Raw genomic sequence first — 16,150 nt, 5'->3', positions numbered from 1 at the left:
GAGTTGTGCAGCTCTATTTGTTGACCTATCCAAAGATTTTGATACTGTCGATCATCGCATTTCAAGCAGAGGCTGGTCAGTATTGGCATATCCAGCCATGCAGTGGGGTGGTTTGTGAACTACCTCTCTGAAAGATCCCAATGTGTTCAGTTTGATGGGCTGTCTTCTGAGTGGTTAAACATCACTAATGGTGTACCACAAGGTTCAGTTTTAGGTCAGCTATTATTCTCTATCTATATTAATAGTTTAGGTGAAAATGTCGAAGGAGCAACCTTATATTTTTATGCGGACGATACCGTTATGTACTGTGCAGGTCCCTCGATTAACGAGGCTGTTGTTAAATTACAGGCTGTTTTTAACATTATTCAGGCTCAGCTCTCTGAGCTTAAGCTTCTTTTAAATGTGGATAAAACCAAGGTAATGCTCTTTTCTAAAGCTAAAGCTAAAAATACACCGGAGACTGCTTTAGATATTGTAACTACGCAAGGAATACAACTTGAAGTGGTTACCTGTTACAAATACTTGGGTATCTGGCTTGATGACTGTCTCACTTTTAAATTTCATGTAAATAACCTGCTTAAAAAGCTGAGGGTTAGGCTAGGTTTCTTTTACAGCAATAAGTCCTGTTTCTCGCTTGAGGCCAGGAAAAGGCTAGTCACTGTGACCTTTTTACCTGTGCTGGACTATGGTGATTTGTTATATATGAATGCACCTGCCAATTACCTGAGCAAGTTAGATGCTGCGTATCACAGTGCACTAAGATTTTTGACAAATTGTAAAGCACTTACGCATCACTGTACACTGTATACCAAGGCGGTTTTGCCATCACTTACTGTACGGAGGCTCAGTCACTGGTACTTTTTCATTTACAAAGCCATGTTGGATAAACTACCATCTTATATCTGCTCCCTGATCTCTCGGCGAATTGAAAGTACTTATTGCCTGAGATCGCATGCTATGGTTTTATTAAATGTGCCAAGTGNTCTCTAGGCTGAATTATAAGATGAACCACCACAATATTATATTGTACAATCTAACACAAACAAGAACAAACAAACAAGTGAAATTAAGAATAAAATTGAAATTGTACAATATAATATTGTGGTGGTTCATCTTATAATTCAGCCTAGAGAATGCACTAGACAGCATCTAAGACCTGCAAAAATCTAAATTTTCTAGGGGGAGGCCCCCCAAACCCTTCGTGCCATTTCGTCCGCGCGCATTTTTCAGGACAATCTCTATTGGGCTCAGGGCCATCTGTAAATTATCTTAGATGGCCCACAGGGCCATCTCCCAAAATCCTTAATGTCATGCACTGTGTTTAGTACTAACGCATTTTGTGTGTACTTCCAAATAGTTTTATACCATTAACCTTCATATTGAATGAGGTAACGGCAGGAGGGTTTTTGTTAAACAAGATATTTTGATATAGCATTAGAGATTAGTTTTTGTTTTACTTTTATTTCAATTCTCTGCCTGTTTTATTAATTACTTGTACGTACTAAATAGCCTTTTTTAAATGTATTTGTACTGGTATACCTTTCTAAAGCAGAATTAAGTTATTTAGCAGATAGAGGGCTTTACATTGTCTGTGAGATATGAAAAACATCTATATAAAACTAAACAAAATTTAAATTAACCCTTGGTTTGGTTTTTCTTCATATAAATGAATTAAATTCAGAGATAAAGACCACATGTATATTCAAAAGAATAGAAAATAAACTGTCTTACACCATTTAAATCAAAGACTCATGACCCCTCCGTAAAGCTACAGTATGACGCACCACTTTTGGGGTCACGACCCTGAGGTTGAGAACTGATTTAGGGTTTATAACCGGCTCATTTAGCCTACTATGTTGACAGTTCAAAGAAGGTCATTTTCAAACAGCATACATTTAAGTTACTATAGCAAATTAGATTCACAGGTGAACATGTTTAGCCTATGTTAATCACTACCGTTCTGAAAAAAGCTTCTCCCACCATAATAACGTTAGCTTGAATTTTAGCTAGCTATTTGTCAATAAACCACTCCATTGACCAATCATGCAAAAAAGAAATAACAATAGTAACTAATTTCAGTGAAGATTAGCAGTAAAACAAATGTTCTTCTTCGATGTCTTGAGGTGAGAAAAATGTCTAAAATGAACTTACTTTTCACGGTGAACACTTACCGGTACATTAATTTAAGCTAATTTAAGTAACTTTGGTCAGCTCGAGACCTGAGTCCCCCTTTAACACTCCATACAGGGCGGGCTCTAGGACCCAGCGGTGCAGCTCCCATGAAGACTCCAGGCAGCAGATATTATGGCAGCGTTTACCTGCGCGCTACTGACGAACAACCGTAACCATTTAATCTAACCTACTGCATATTGTTTTTATAATATCGCACACATGCTGTGCTGTTGGTAGTCGTATCGTGACTGGTTCAGGAAGCTGCGGCTCATCTCTCAGCTGCTGATGGAGCACATCCGACTGCCAAAGGTAACCTCGGGTCTGGCTGCACTGATTAGCTACATTTCCGCACTGAACACCAGTGTCCCCTCAGCACACACAGCCACGATCACTGCAGTATTAATGCAATTATGTAAATAAACTGGAATAATTAAAGGGTGTGTGCACAGTCGGCCACGTAGGCAGCCAGGGTCCTCCTGCTTTCAGCCTGTGTGTGTGTGTGTGTGTGTGTGTGTGTGTGTGTGTGTGTGTGTGTGTGTGTGTGTGTGTGTGTGTGTGTGTGTGTGTGTGTGTGTGTGTGTGTGTGTGTGTGTGTGTAGTGTGTGTGTGTGTGTGGCTCTGTATTGTGTGTGTGTGTGTGTGTGTGTGTGTGTGTGTGTGTGTGTGTGTGTGTGTGTGTGTGTGTGTGTGTGTGTGTGTGTGTGTGTGTGTGTGTGTGTGTGTGAACAGCTGTGTGAGTAGCTGAGGATGATGAGGCTGTCTCATGTTGTTATTGCTCTTCCTCCTGCAGGTGGACAATGTCAGGCTGCTGGACAGAATCTCTCCCAGAAGAAGTAGAGTGGGCACCCTCTATCTGACAGCCACACACACCATCTTTGTGGAGAACGAGTCTGGAGTGCGCAATGAAACATGGGTAGGCAGTAGCACAAATATTGAGTAAAAACAGTGAAGGCCTCACATTTAAGGAACAATACACATGCTGTTGACAATACATTATGTTTTTTTAGGTTGTCACTGTGCATCCATGCTGTGTTTGCAGCATAAATAAGCAACACAAGGCCCATATTGACCTTCCATATCTCTTCCCAGGTGCTTCACAGTTTGGTGTGCAGTTTGGAGAAACAAGCCGCCACAGCCTCAGGATCTTCTCTGCTCATTCACTGCAAGAACTTCCAGGTCCTAAACTTTGTCATCCCCAGAGAGCGGGAGTGCCATGATGTCCACCTGTCCCTACAGAGACTCTCCCAGCCAGGTAACCTTTATGCGGTGTAAACAGGGGCGCCACCAGGGATTTTGGGCCCCACGAAAATATATCACATTGGTTACTTAAACATTTTTTTCTTAATGTACTAAAATAGTTTGGGCCCCTGTCAGTCCCTTAGAATTGTCCTAACTTTTCACCCCCTTACGGCGCCCCTGGGTGTAAATCCCACATTTCACACTTCAAACTTATATTGACTCTTGTTTTCTGTTGCAGAGCGTCCCGATGAGCTGTATTGCATCTCCTATAAGCCTAACATTGATGCCGAGGAGAGACGGCAGGAATGGGACTTTTTGGACCTGAGGGCTGATTACCGCAGAATGGGGCTGCCAAACTCCCTGTGGAAACTCTCCTCTGTCAACCAACACTACAAGGTTAGTTAGCTGACATCTGATTATTTTTATCCCAATATGGACATTGCAGAAGTTTGGAATTCTGTTTTGTTTTTCTCAAAGGTGAGTGACACGTACCCAGCTGACCTGTTTGTGCCTGAGTCGGCCACACCTCCGGTCATCGTGGGGAGCTCCAAGTTCAGAAGCAGAGGCCGATTTCCTACTCTGTCCTACTACTCCAAAGAAAATCATGTAAGTTGACAACATACATTTGCTTTTTATATTTTCCATATTCTCCCTGTGACAACTTGAGTTAATTTAAGAGTCCAATACATTTATCAAGCTCTGACAGTGATGTGTAGGGTTTGTAGCAACCCTGAACAAGCAAAGTAGTAAATAAGATAACATGTAGATAAGATATGTTATATTAAGATGCAACATGTCATTATCACATTTATTTTTCGCTGGCTTTAATTGAAAAAAAAGTAAATATTACGTAACTAGCAGTAAAAATATAAAACGTTTGCTGATATTTTATCAAATAAAGCCTGAAATAATAAAAGGTGTAACAGTTGATTTGTATTGCAACAGTGTTGGTTTAGTATACTTTTCTCAGTTTGTCTACATGTACTTCTTCTACAACACAGCCTGACTACAGGAAAATATGAGACTTTGTTTCTGTGAAGATGGAGGGCAAAACTGTTTGTCCATTTCAGTTATTATTAATCAAATAAAATTGGCTTGTTTCATGGCAACATCTTATCTCGCCAAGGTAACAGGAATAGACATGCAACTACAGATTACTAAAATACATAGGACAGAAAATATATATCAATAAAAATAAGGAACCATTTGAAAGAAATCTCTCAGCTCTGTAATTTATTTATTTTTCATCTACAATCACCATAATAAGCCTGAATTTTGTAACACAAGAGAGAAGCTCATGGATTCTAAACAGGCACTTTGTCAAGCGTACAAGCGCTCCTCCGAGGAGACGTCTACTCTGTCTTTAAATCAAACCGTTAAATGAATTCCATTTTCTATATTTGAATCAGGAATAAGCCATGACATTTGTAATCCCTTCTATTAACCCTCAACCGGACAGTTGGGAGTGCTTTATGAGTGTGAGGTCAGCTTCCCAGGGTTCGGGTCCTGCGTGAGGAGCTCAGTTCGTACAAAGGGGCTCCGCTCTGGTTAAAGAAGGGAGACTCGCACAACAGCAGTCTCTGGGTCTTTCCCCTGTGGCTATTAAATTGAGATTGTTTGGTTGATATTTAATTGAAATAGAAAATGCAGGGAAAGAAAAAGCACTGTGAATTTGTATTCTCCCTGATTCTCACATTTTGGATTTTCTTTATTTCTCAATGTCAACCAAAGTAATAATTCTTAAAGTATGAGGAGAGCAAACATTCCTGTTTGAAGCTGAGTGCCTCTTGCCTCCTCCCAGGCTGCCATCTGCCGCAGCAGCCAGCCCCTGTCAGGTTTCAGCGCTCGATGCCTGGAGGACGAGCAGATGCTGGAGGCCATCTTGAGGTCCAATCCCCGCAGCGACTTCATGTATGTGGTGGACACCAGGCCTAAGGTGAGCCCTTTGTGCCTAAGGAACAGCCTGTGTAAATACAACCCTTACAGTACTATGCTGTGTGTTCAGGTGGGCTTTGTTTTCTATACTGCCAGCTGGATGTGCTCGCCTTGAGCCTTGAAAACATCCTGGCTATTTGCTTGTTGAATCAAATGTTATGTAACAGGTTTTTTGAAATACTTTTTGTCTCAAAAAAGTATGTTTAATTCTGCAGATAGCTGTAACAATCTTTCAAAAATGTATGCAAGCACCAAAACGTCCATGTTCATCCCTCTGGGGATGCTAATGTAAAAAATAAACCTGTTGGCCACCATTTTTCAAGATGGCCGCCATCTCCAAGATATTTTAAACACTGGATCAATTTTGGGAATTTGGTATTGAATTATTTGTTTTGACTACTGGGAGGTCAAATTTACAATTTAAGAAAATTCTTCAGAGCTTTTTTTTGTCATTTTTAAATAAAAAATATTAAAATGTGTGGCTTATTAGGAAGCATTGTGCCACTAAAGCACAACATAAGTTACTGAACACCATGATCTCACAAGTACTACCTCTACCACTACACTCCTAAACCCAAACCGATTACGAGACATGTGTGGCTACCCTGTTTTCGATTTGCAGATTTTTTGGATTTGATGGCTCAGATATGGTAAAAAATACCTGATACCTGAATTGTAGTTTGAATTTGTTTGTACAGTACTAGGTCAAAAATGTATGTTTTAACACCAAGATCCTTCATACATGGCAAAAAATGACACTTCTAAACCATCATTGGTGGCCAACTTGGATTTTTGAGTGGCAACAGGCTTTTTCAAAAGTGTACCTGGAAGGAGGATTCAATTTTAGTTCCACTTTTGAAAGAGTTCCCTTTTTTTGAAAGATTCTGGCAATCCCAAATATGTCAAATGTATTTTTCAGCTGAATGCAATCGCAAACCGAGCTGCAGGAAAAGGATACGAAAACGAAGACAACTACTCCAACATTAAATTCCAGTTCATCGGTATCGAGAACATCCACGTGATGAGAAACAGCCAACAGAAAATGATGGAAGGTAATTATCCAATCCTTACTGCAAGGGTTTCTCTCAATGATTTTAGATGTATTTACTGTTAAAGCTCCAGCATAGCATTCATCACTGTGTCAGAAATATTTCACCACATCAATGTTTGCAAAACGAAATGTATATTTTCTGGCATTGTCTTGTTTAAAGTCCGCTGCTTCTTCACATTAATATAGCAGAGCGAGACCCCACGCTACCCCTGTGGCTATCAGGCCTCAAAAGCCCACAGGAGAATTTCTGGGTATTGTGCAGGGGTGCTCCTAGGAAGACTTTGAATCCATCTGGATTTTTTTTCTGAGCTATTTTGGTTTCCCGGAGTGGACAATCTGGGACCTTATCCCCCAAAGAGAGACCGAGGGCGTGAGAATTATGCGATTTCAAGTCAGAAAACTTATAGCTGCTCTTAGTTGTGATAACTCTGTGCCCCCTGGCAGGACAAGGGAAGTCTTTAAATGCTGGAGACTGCCCCTCAGAGCCCGTCTGACTCCCTACCCTCTACTCTGCACACTTCAATGAGATTCCAAAGACCCCCTGGCTGGAAGCATTAGCTCAAATATTTCTTCAGAGTGGAAGTCTGCCCTACTAGTGTTATGGAAGGTTGAATGAACCCACTCACCTGTGTGCTCTCCCATTTGTGACCTCAGAGCACTTTTACAGGTCAGCACACTGATAAGGTGTCGGCAAAAAATAATTTGTCACTTATGTCAACAGCCTAATGAGTGAGGAGTGAGCAGATGTTTTTATAGGTTATCTAAACAAGTGTCTAAATTACGAATAGCAATGTGATAAATCGTCCTGAGCAAATACAATGTCATCCAAGGAGAAACAGGTTCACGTCACCCCGCGAGTCAACTTGCAAATATTTACATTGAACCCTGACGATGGAAAAAATTATAATTTTAGGTTTCAGATTTACAATATAAACAAACAGAATGCAGGAAGCCTTATGGTGCAGAAATGGATTTGGATTTGTGTGCCTTGACTGGGATATTTTTCGTTTAAGAATGGCTTTTATCCAACATGTATGTACTAAAATACCTAACAATAAGATGAAGAGTCTACCAGAGGCCTGTACTACGAAGCTGGTTCAACCTAACCTGGATATGTTTGAGTTAGCCGGTTGGCCTAATCCAAAACATACACGCTCTCGCTAAACGGTACTACGAAGCAGGTTGTCAAGTGGATCGCTCAAGCCAGCCGTGCCCTATCTAGTTAGGTGCGCGTTCACATGAAAGGGGTGGTATTTGGAGCATTCGACCAATCACAAACATGGAGAAGCTGGACAGCGCAGCGTCGTACTTCCTGAATGAAAAGTCAACTATAATATTAGACATATGAAGAAGTTAAACTTTAAACATCCATGACTTAAACACTTTATCCAGGATAAAAGCCACATAGCTGCACCTGCAAGGTGAATACAGTTGGTAAAAGAAAAAGTGTTTGAATGCGTACATTAACAGGTGTATGATATCACTGCCCCGTTTAAGACACGAGTGGGTCTGACTTTAATTACATTTGACTCGAGTGTTTCGTCAACTTAATGTGTTGCTTAAAATAATACTTCTGCATACAGTATGTGACACTGTGAGTGTTGCACGGCCAGATACGGCTCAGCTGACTCAGATATGGAAATATATGATACATTATTATGTGATATCGATATGCCGCGGACTGTACTTAATGTTACTCTGATCCGGTTACTTATGTTGTGGCAGATATTTAAGTAAGCTTTCTTAACGCTAATGTTTTAATAGTCAGATTGCTCTGAACATTGGAGGTGATATTCTATTAATGTTCACGTTCACACAGTCGGTGATTTTTGCCGGCCGTCTTTCCTGCAACGGCAGCTTTTCTATTTTTCCTTTCTCCTGTAATATGACTTGATCACTTTAAACTCCGCACACTGAGCTCTGATTGGTCAGCAGGCAGTGCTTTCACTGAGTTGAGCTCTTAGCCTGCAACCTAACCTGCTCCGGGGTAGGTTAGCCACACAGCATAAGTTACCATGGAGATCTAGCCTGCTAAAAAGAGAACCAGCTTCGTAGGACCGGAAACCCCGAGTTTTCCCTGAAGTTAGCCGGCTAAGCAAAAATCCTGCTTCGTAGTATACCCCCCTGGTGTACTCGCGTACAGTGGTTCTCTTGCTTTTTTTACTCGTCTCGTGTAGAGAAAGATACAAGATAAAGAGATAAGTCCTGTGGACAGGGGATCACCAAAGTTAGTAGGATTCATCCTCAGGGAAACATGAATATCATTTCAAATTTTCATGGGAATCCGTTCAACAACTGTTGATCTCTCTGGACTAAGTGTTGACAGATTGGGGTCAAAATTATCCATTATGTTAAAAGCTGAAGAAAATCAGTTTTTAATTGAACCCTGTGTGGCATACTGTGCTGATATTCCCAATACATGTGCAGTCTTGGAGGTTGTCAGTGCTGTGAATGTTAGGTTTAATAAAGTACAATGATCAGGTATGCTCCGTGTTTCCTGCCAGTGAGACAGCTGTGTTGTGCTTACAGTGTGTGAGCTGCGCTCCCCCTCCATGTCCGACTTCCTGGAAGGACTGGAGAGCTCTGGCTGGCTGAAGCACATCAAAGCTGTTTTGGATGCAGGCATCTTCATTGCTAAGGTGTGTGTGTGTGTGTGTGTGTGTGTGTGTGTGTGTGTGTGTGTGTGTGTGAGATATCGTCTGTAAGTTGCAACTAATGAGACGCACCCAAAAAAACAACTGTATGTGCAAACTAGATCATGCAATACATTTTTATGGGACCGTCAAAGATCTACATTAAATAGGATGGATAAAATAATAGCAGTATAACAGTATAAGACAAAACACTTCAACAGCACCTCAAACAGCCTCCAAAAGGAGTATTTCATATGGCTCCCCTCTTCGTGTGCCTCTGGGTCCCCCTTGCATGCTGTGTGTTGTGGGTGTGTCAAGGAAAGGAGACAGACAGACAGTGCTGTTTTTAATATAGCTTTGGCACGAATAGCCTATACTGTGATCATTTAATCATTCTGGTTTTTTTGGGTTGTTTCCTCGCAATGCAAATGTTAGGTGGCTGGGGACCACCTAGCTTCTGGGGTGCCTCCTGTAAATATATATATATATATATATATTTAATTTCAATGGATTACTGGCAGAAACTCAGATTTGTTTTCATTTTGAAATTCCTCCGATGCAATATTGTTGAAAATATCAGGAGAACACGTCTTCACAAGGCCTTCATTGGGGTGATTTACCAGGTTTATCTAAAGTTGCTAGCTTTAGAAATATAAAAATGCTTTTTGACTGCAGTAGTTATTTTTCAATATATTATTATTTTACAGATTTTTGTTCATGCAATGCACAGTGCTTAAATTGACTGAATGAGTTTTTGTGTGTGTGTGTGTGCAGGCTGTTGCAGAGGAGGGGGTCAGTGTCCTGGTGCACTGCTCAGACGGGTGGGACCGCACCGCTCAGGTTTGTTCAGTGGCCTGTGTGCTGCTGGACCCTCACTACAGGACCCTCCGAGGACTCATGGTAGATAATAAACCTTTACCCTTTTTTATTTAAGTTACAGTGTAGAACTGCATTTTTGAGAAGCATCGTAAATGTCACATACCTGTCTGCTACACTCTGTATCTTATTCTAAAGTTCAGTTATGAAAGTGGGAATATGATACTGAGTGTACCAAAGGCTGTATCTAATGGAAGTCCTGTGAGGCTTGTTCCTCTAATCAGTATAGTTTAGGCAGGGTAACTTGGATTCCACTAAGCCTAATAGACAAGCCTGTTTTTCTGAATTTGCCCTTTAATTCGGGGGAAATCACCCCACACAGAGGGTGAGGAGGTTCAGTCATTCTGCGGGATTACCTTTGCAATATGTCTTAAGATTTACAGAGCTGGAAGGGAAGTCATTTTCGGAGAAAAACCTCACAAAGATACGAGAAAAAATATTCTCTGAGATTATTAAATCCTTCATTTGTAAGAAAAAAAGAAAATTCTCTCCATAGTAAAGTCGCAAATTCCCAAATAGGTTATGAAACCACTTTGAAAGCTTGGATTGCACAGACATTTGTTTCTTGGAATATTATCCCCCCCAGCTCTGTCATTGTTTGCATTTGTTTAACCATTCATTGTTTTAAGTTTTTTTCTACTCCAAGGTTCTAATTGAGAGAGACTGGATCTCATTTGGACACAAGTTCTCTCACAGGTTTGACTCTTAAATATTACTTTCCTAGCGTCTTTGATGTCTAGTTTTGATCTAACCGTTGTGTCCTCCTCTCCAGATGCAACCACCTGCAGGGAGACCCTAAAGAGGTCTCTCCGGTCATCGACCAGTTCCTGGAATGCGTCTGGCAGCTCATGGAGCAGTTCCCCTGCGCCTTTGAGTTCAATGCGAGGTTCCTCATCACCATTCACAGCCACATCTACTCCTGCCAGTACGGCAACTTCATTGGCAACAACCAGCGGGAGAGGACAGAGCTGGGGTGAGATTTAAACCTGCCGCCGCCATCACTTTCTTTTCCTTTTCACAGCACAGACATCTTGTCAGTGAGAGGAGACTGAGTGCTGAGGAGGAGTGACAGTTGAACAGTTTATCACCAGGATTATGCAAATTGAGACGACTCTTGCTAGAAACCAACCAAAAGATGTTTTCTAAATCCATGTTGTTCCTGCATACTCCATGATTTGATTCTGTCTTTATCTCTTTACATTCATACAGACTGCGAGAGAAGACTCACTCTCTTTGGAGTTATCTGTGGATGAACCGGGCCGACTACATCAACCCTCTGTACCGACCCGACCACAGCCAGACTCAGGGGCTCCTCCGGCCCTCCACCGCCCCCTACTGCTTTAAGTAGGTCCTCACAAATAGTGACAACACATGCATCTGAGGTTTAAGATCTGGTATCTCCTGTTACTTGTATGTTTAAAAAACACTATGAAGCAAAGGCTGGAAATATAATTGATGTTTTAAGCTCTTTACACATCAGTGGTGCTTTGTCCTTGCAATTAATACATTAAGGGATTTCTTTCATTAATACTTTACACAGGACTGATAGGGTCACACATGTCAATATATATGAAATATTACAGAAATGTGATAATAGTGCTATGAAATATCTTCTAAAAATATAACTAACAGCTACAATAAAGTGATCTGATGGAAAAAATAATATATTCTCTCAGACTTCAGATGTATTAAAAGATGGAGTCCTGCCATTACTACAGTAATACAGTATCATACTAGTAGCTCCACCTTCCCTATACACATTATCACACAATTATCCACAATGGTGAATATGTTTTTATTAGTTGCTAAAACTGTACTGAAAACACAGGAAAAAAAACGTTTAAATATTTCAAAATAATATTCAATAATAATAATTTTGGAATTTCTTTATGCTTTTTTGCATCTTCCACAAAATGATGGTAACCAAGGCTAATGAGTTTGACCTATACTTAGAGATTAGATAATAAAATCAAAACGCCAAACTTTATTCTCCTTTCAACATGGAAGAAGGTGGTCGAAACCAAAACCACTCCTTCTGTTCTTACCTTTCACAATAAAAGCCCAAAAAAAGGTACACGGTGTAGCTGTGTACCAGAGGGAACTTCACTTTGCTAAAAGACAAAGTGTATAAATAGTTGGATGCATTGTTCGTTCTGAAAAATTAGCTGGCATCAAATTCTTCAAACCATTTTCAAATGTTTTCCGGCATATTTACAGGCAAGTATTTTGAATTTCCAGGCCTTCTTATTTCAGAGTTGAATATCTTTTGCTTGGTTCAGGTTTTGGAGAGCACTGTACAACCGCTTTGACCGGGGGATGCACCCTCGACAGTCTGTAGAGGATTACCTGAGCGCCATCCAAGAGGAGACTCAGCAGCTGGAGGAGCAGCTGGCTTCACACAAACAGGTAGGACATGGCTATAAATCCATGCTGCTTGATATTTTCAAGAGGTTACTGCAGGGTCTTTCCTCGTTATAGAAAATAACTGTAGTCTTCATGCCTTGTATCATCAATAGAAGATCGCCCAGTTGGAGCAGGAGCAGGAGTGGAGCGTTCCCCAGAAAGCAGTCCCCTTTGATAAGAGCCCCACAGGGTGGACGTTCTGTAACAATCTGGCCAACACCCCTCAGGACTACACCGGGGGCTTCTTCACAAGCAGCCCCTGTCAGCCCAGAGCACCAATCACCCTCCAGACCGAGGAGTCCAACAAAACATCCGAATCCATCCTCTCCAACGGCAGCGACCAGGAGTCGGGGATCGCAGACGTGAGCTGTCGTTCCCCCCTCAGCGAGGACAGCACCAGGGACCCCGACTCGGATGAGGCTGCCTACTCAGCCTCCTGAGCACATGTAGCATTTGGTGGAAGGTGTAACAGCGAGCAGCCGTCCACTGTGCCACTGGGCAAACACTACTGTACCTATTACTTCCTGTCTCCAGGCAAAATTAGCTGACCATATTTAACTTCTTACACTCTTATCCTGGGGAAGATTCTCAAAGGTGCACAGAAAGTAAATACAAAACACAATAACCAGTTAAATGTCAGAGGCATTTCAAATAAACTATTAACCAGATCAAGATAAGAACAATTGTGAACAATTCAATACAAATGTAAGCAAGAGTGTCTCGTCAAATTCATGATGAGCCATGTAGACGTGTCTGCTTGCTTTTTATGGTCTTCCATACATTTTCATTCATTAGCAATTCTGCTTTAAACCTTACTGTGTAATAGTCAACAGAGGGACTTTGGTAATCTGTTTTCAAAGCAACATTTAACATATAACAGAGCTCCAAAGACACTCAATTATCATCAAGTTGCATTGTTTGCACTTTAAGATAGCAGAATAATACAATCAATTATAAATTAGAAGATTCATGAACAGATCGAACAATGCCACATGATTTTAAAAAAGTAAATTAAGATAAAAGAGAAATCCTGACTCAAGCAAATCAACAAAGATAGAAAAAAACCAGAATATGCTGTCGACACATGGTACTTGGCATTCAGAATCTATGTAGCAATATTTGCAAATATTAACTTGTTCTGTTGTGTGTTTTTTAGTGAATTTAGAGTTACACCTTAATAGCCACTGCTGGAAATGTGTCAAGTTTCAACCCCAAAGCGACTGAACTAAACTCACTTGGCACACCACAGGGACCTCTGCTGGGTTCTCGAGTCATTACACTACAATAGCCAACTAGGTATTTAAACTTTATACACAATATCTTGTGAAATTACTCTCCAAGTCATGACAAATTGTCTTTGAATTGATTTTAAAAAGGGCAACAATAAACATTTTTCAATAATATTTCAACACCAGATTTGCTGTGGACAAACCAAACATCTTACCAAAGGGAATCAAATACTGGTTTATATAGTGGTTTGTGTTTAGTGATAGGACGACTCATTACTGCACCAGCAGAGACGAGCATGTAAACACGGATATACTGACTGACTTTCTTTTTTTTTTAATTCTCCCTCTTGTGTTAAAATAGCTAATTTCAATGCAAAATACCTGCACTCCAATACTGCAAATGAACAATGCAAATATGATCAATTAAGCATGCTAAGATATGTTTGTACTATGATGTTTGTTTGTTTGTTTTTGACTCCTTGCTTTAATGCATGTTGTTTTTATAGTCTAAACGGAGTTCTGAAAGGAAAGAGAGAAAGAGCTTTGTATTGTATTATTGAGTTTATGTGTTCAAGTGGAATAAGAGCCACATTTGTTAAACTGGTACAAATGCAGCATTGTGTTATTTGTGTAAATGTTCTTTTTAAATAAATAAATACATTTATTGTCAATTGTATTTTTTTCTATAAGAGACAGATTACCCAAATGGACATCAGAATATTATTTGAATTCCTGGAAAATAAAACAAAAACGACCTTTACTGTATGGCTGTTTTTTTTTGTCATTTCAGTGACCCGACCCTTTAAAGAATGTATCAATCATTTGTTTATAGTATACTGTGTATGTTTACAATACTGCAAATAAACAGCTGAAAGTACACATACATGAATTTCCACACAAAAAAGAAATGTCAAATTTTATGAACAAGCTATTTTATTTATTTATACTCTAAACATTAATTTGCAGCTGTGTCTTTCTTGTTGAACTTTCTCAATATAGTAGCCTTGATGCAAGAAAATAACATTCAAACTGTCCAAACTGCATTTACAGAATAAGCCTAAATTCCAATACACAATAATGTTTTGACATTATAGTATTTCCAAATTGTGTCAAGGTGACGAACAAAGTATAAATAAACAAGATTATCAGAGGTTGAAGTAGTAGCCTACTCAGATCTTGTACTTGAGTAAAAAGCAGGGCCGTTCTATTTCGTATATGGCTTCGCCCTCTAAGGCTATCGCTATTGGGTAATCCCCCTGCGCACCCGCGCAGCACTGAAACACTTGTAGTCCACGCCCACCCGCAAGGTGGGCTCGGGCCTCCTTCCGGTATAAATAGGAAGGAGGCCCGGCAATCTGCTCCCTCTTTTCTTCAGCAAACCTCGGCAGTTACTGAAGCACAGAACCATTAAACATCATGAGCAACAACTGCGTCCGAAATTGTCCCTCATGTGGCTCAGGATATATCATGAGCTATGACCAGCACGGAATGTGCGAATCCTGCCTGGGGCCAGAGCACGCGGACGCGGCTCTCAGCCAGCAGGTCGCTTGCTCACATTGTGCCCGTCTCCCATCAGCCGACAGGAAGCGAAGAGCGGACGCTCTAGCTGCTGCGGCCGACGAGGACGATTGGCCTGTCGGCCGATTGGCCCAGGAGCACGTGCGGTCCCCTTCTCCGTCGCCACAGGAAGGCGCCCTATGTTGAGCTCCCCCAGAGAGTATGTCGCCCGCCAGGCCGACCGGGTGCACCAGTGTGCCTTTCAGGCGGCGGCGAATATCATCGCGCTGCTCTCCAACTCGGTGGTGACACTGGTAGAGCGGTCCACCACAGAGGCAGAGGAAATCAGCAAGGCGACCAGCACGGCGCTCACTCTGTGCGCGTCTGTCGCTGTCTCCCAGGCGAGGATTTCCGCGTGGGTGACACAGACCCAGCAGCGCCCGCAGCGCCACGGCGCCTAGGGCTTGCTGCAGAAGCCTGCTGGTTTTAACCTATCGGTTAATAAACTGCGGAGCTCCGCTAATTAAAGCCGGCTGCCACTAATCTGTTTGATTAAGTAGAACAGGCAGGGGCTCGCTGCAAGAAGCCGTGCCGGTTTTAACCTCCAGTTTAATAACCTGCAGAGCTGCGCGGCATTCCTCTGTCGAGATAGCCTCCTACACACGGTCATAATAAACCCATCCGAGGCTGTTATATAAACGCCTCATGGTGGCTAGCACTGCACACACCATCCATCCATCCCCTGAGCGCGTACGCGCCTCATGATGAGAGTCAGAGTGAGACGCAGTGTGTGGAGGCCCCCGCGCAGCCCCTTCGGTCCAAGCCCACCTTGGGTTGGCCTCACGCCCTGTGTAAACCAGGCTGCCTATAACCTGTCGGGTTAATAGCCAGCAGGGTCGGTTGCTAAAGCCTGGTTTTAACCTGTCGGCTTAATAAAATGTTCAGAGCGCGATAATTAAGACCGGCTGCCGCTAATCTTGTTGATAGTAGACAGCGGGGCTCGCTGCCCAGAAGCCTGTTTTAACCTGTGGTTAATAAACTACAGAGCTTCGCGGAATTTCCTCTGTCCCGGAGATACCGCCTCGTATAACACACGGCCTTAATAAAACCATGAG

At 41.6% G+C, this 16,150-nt stretch overlaps 1 protein-coding gene across 1 annotated transcript; it reads left to right on the top strand.

Moving 5' to 3' along the window:
• The first annotated feature begins 2,269 nt into the window (after positions 1-2,269).
• On the top strand, positions 2,270-14,209 carry mtmr7a (myotubularin related protein 7a). Its single transcript, XM_010772182.1, has 14 exons — positions 2,270-2,481; positions 2,963-3,085; positions 3,262-3,424; positions 3,650-3,807; positions 3,889-4,017; positions 5,213-5,347; positions 6,266-6,398; positions 8,927-9,036; positions 9,805-9,930; positions 10,553-10,602; positions 10,679-10,879; positions 11,116-11,250; positions 12,186-12,312; positions 12,423-14,209. The coding sequence occupies exons 1-14, from the start codon at positions 2,458-2,460 to the stop codon at positions 12,747-12,749; spliced, it is 1,941 nt and encodes a 646-aa protein (XP_010770484.1). The 5' UTR covers positions 2,270-2,457; the 3' UTR covers positions 12,750-14,209.
• The last annotated feature ends 1,941 nt before the right edge of the window (positions 14,210-16,150 follow it).

The sequence above is a fragment of the Notothenia coriiceps genome, unplaced genomic scaffold (assembly GCF_000735185.1).
Source record: "Notothenia coriiceps isolate Sejong01 unplaced genomic scaffold, NC01 NC01_scaffold00000339, whole genome shotgun sequence".
NCBI classification, from domain to species: domain Eukaryota; kingdom Metazoa; phylum Chordata; class Actinopteri; order Perciformes; family Nototheniidae; genus Notothenia; species Notothenia coriiceps.
The sequence above is the reverse complement of the archived record's forward strand: the minus strand, read 5'-3'. Positions and strand labels throughout refer to the sequence as shown.

Excerpts from the sequence above, each read along its gene's own strand:
- mtmr7a (XM_010772182.1), top strand. The coding sequence starts at position 2,458 with ATGGAGCACATCCGACTGCCAAAG. Across the intron at positions 9,931-10,552 it reads GGACCCTCCGAGGACTCATG|GTTCTAATTGAGAGAGACTG; the intron begins GTAGATAATAAA and ends TTCTACTCCAAG. Across the intron at positions 10,880-11,115 it reads CGGGAGAGGACAGAGCTGGG|ACTGCGAGAGAAGACTCACT; the intron begins GTGAGATTTAAA and ends ACATTCATACAG.